The 1,934-nt window shown below is 29.9% G+C and overlaps 1 protein-coding gene across 1 annotated transcript in view; it reads left to right on the top strand.

The window, feature by feature from the left end:
- The window catches only part of LOC108747163, a 9,276-nt gene that overhangs the window by 964 nt on the left and 6,378 nt on the right, over positions 1-1,934 (top strand). Inside the window, exons 2-6 of the mRNA XM_018484456.1 lie at positions 48-338; positions 462-718; positions 823-1,100; positions 1,178-1,320; positions 1,412-1,565. Of these exons, the coding sequence (XP_018339958.1) occupies positions 48-338; positions 462-718; positions 823-1,100; positions 1,178-1,320; positions 1,412-1,565 (1,123 nt within the window). The remainder of the gene's footprint in view (positions 1-47; positions 339-461; positions 719-822; positions 1,101-1,177; positions 1,321-1,411; positions 1,566-1,934) is intronic.

Here is a 1,934-nt window from a genome sequence, read left to right as displayed (position 1 = left end):
ATATCTATTTATAATGAATTATTAAGAAATATAGAAATCTTTTTCAGCTTACCGCACTAATGAAGGTAAACCATGGGTTCTACCAGTTGTAAAAAAGGTAGAAAAGTCACTTGCTGCAGATGATTTACAAAATCATGAATATTTACCAGTTCTTGGCTTAGAAGCATTTAGCGAAGCTGCTACAAGTATGTTATTAGGTGCAAATTCTCCTGTTATTGGCCAAGGGCGTGCTTTTGGTATTCAGTCGCTTTCCGGTACTGGAGCATTACGTGTTACCGCTGAATTTTTGAATCGTATTCTACATTACGATACTTTTTACTACAGTAAACCTTCCTGGGGTAAGTAAATTTTAAAAAAGTTATTTTTAAAAAATAATATATTATTCTCTCTCTTCTCTCTTTCTCTTATTTCATCTACTAGTGAAAATTTTCATATATTTATGCAATTATATGTACTGACAGAAAATCACAGACTGGTATTTACTAATGGAGGATTTAAAAACGCTTGTGAATACACATACTGGGATGAAAAGACTCGTAATATCGATTTAGAAGGAATGCTCCGGGATTTACGAGATGCTCCAAAAAATGCTGTAATTATTCTGCACTCATGTGCACATAATCCAACTGGATGTGATCCAACTCCAGAGCAATGGACTAAAATAGCTGATGTAATACAAGAGAAACACCTTTTTCCATTATTTGACAGTGCATATCAGGTCAATATCTAAGTTAATATCTAAGCGAATGAATGATAAGAATAAATAACATGATCTTTTTATAGTCATTCTGATAAATCTGATTACACATTGATTCTTAACAGGGTTTTGCAAGTGGTGATTTAGATAAAGATGCGTATGCTGTACGAATGTTTGCCGAACGTGGAATCGAATTTATTTGTACGCAAAGTTTTGCGAAAAATTTTGGATTGTACAACGAAAGAGTTGGTAATATAGTTTTCGTGTTGGCCGATACAAAGGAGATAATTCAAGCTAGATCACAATTAACATTAATTATCCGAGGAATGTATAGCAATCCTCCTAATCATGGTGCTCGAATTGTTGCAACTGTGCTGAAAAATCCGGAGTTCTTTGAAGAATGGTGATTGATTTATAAAAATCTATAAAAAAAAATTATATTCTTTATTATTTACTTTAATAATGCATTTCAATATTTAGGAAGGATCATATTAAAACAATGTCCAATAGAATTAAACAAATGAGAGTAGGTTTGCATCATAGATTGCTCAAACTAGGTACTCCAGGTACTTGGGATCATATTATTCAACAAATTGGAATGTTCTCATATACAGGCCTCACAGGTTAGTTGTAAAAATTATATTTTATATTTTACAATATAGTATTTTGATAAAACTAGTTATGAAAAAATGTTTTCTTCCGATTTTCTTTTAGAAAAACAAGTTCAGCATCTGAGAGATCATTATCATATTTATATGTTACGTAGTGGACGTATAAATATGTGCGGGATCAATGAAAATAATTTAGATTATGTGGCAAATGCGATTAATGAAACGATAAAGCTATTGCCAGAAGCACAAAACTGTATGTGTTAAAATAGAATATTACAAATACAAATTAATAATCAAGCCTCAACATAAAAAATATGGCAATATTTTATATGTATATTATATATATTTTGTATGACAAAATTCAATTTCCAATTAGTAATCAAAGAAATGATTATTTTCTACTAGTACTGAAATTTGTTATACGAAGTCATGCATTTTGTCTTTATCCTACTTCGAGATTAAATTATTTTATATAGTTATCATTCCTGTGATAAATTATCCTTCGTCTCCATTTTTTCTTTACTATATAAAATTTTGCAGGATAAAGTACAAAATGTTGCAAAGTATTACAATGATGCCAAATTTTCTATGTGTATTAATTGTCATATTGTTAAATGAAGAATTTT

This window comes from Trachymyrmex septentrionalis, unplaced genomic scaffold (genome assembly GCF_001594115.1).
Source record: "Trachymyrmex septentrionalis isolate Tsep2-gDNA-1 unplaced genomic scaffold, Tsep1.0 scaffold196, whole genome shotgun sequence".
Taxonomy (NCBI): domain Eukaryota; kingdom Metazoa; phylum Arthropoda; class Insecta; order Hymenoptera; family Formicidae; genus Trachymyrmex; species Trachymyrmex septentrionalis.
This window is presented reverse-complemented; position numbering and strand designations above follow the sequence as displayed.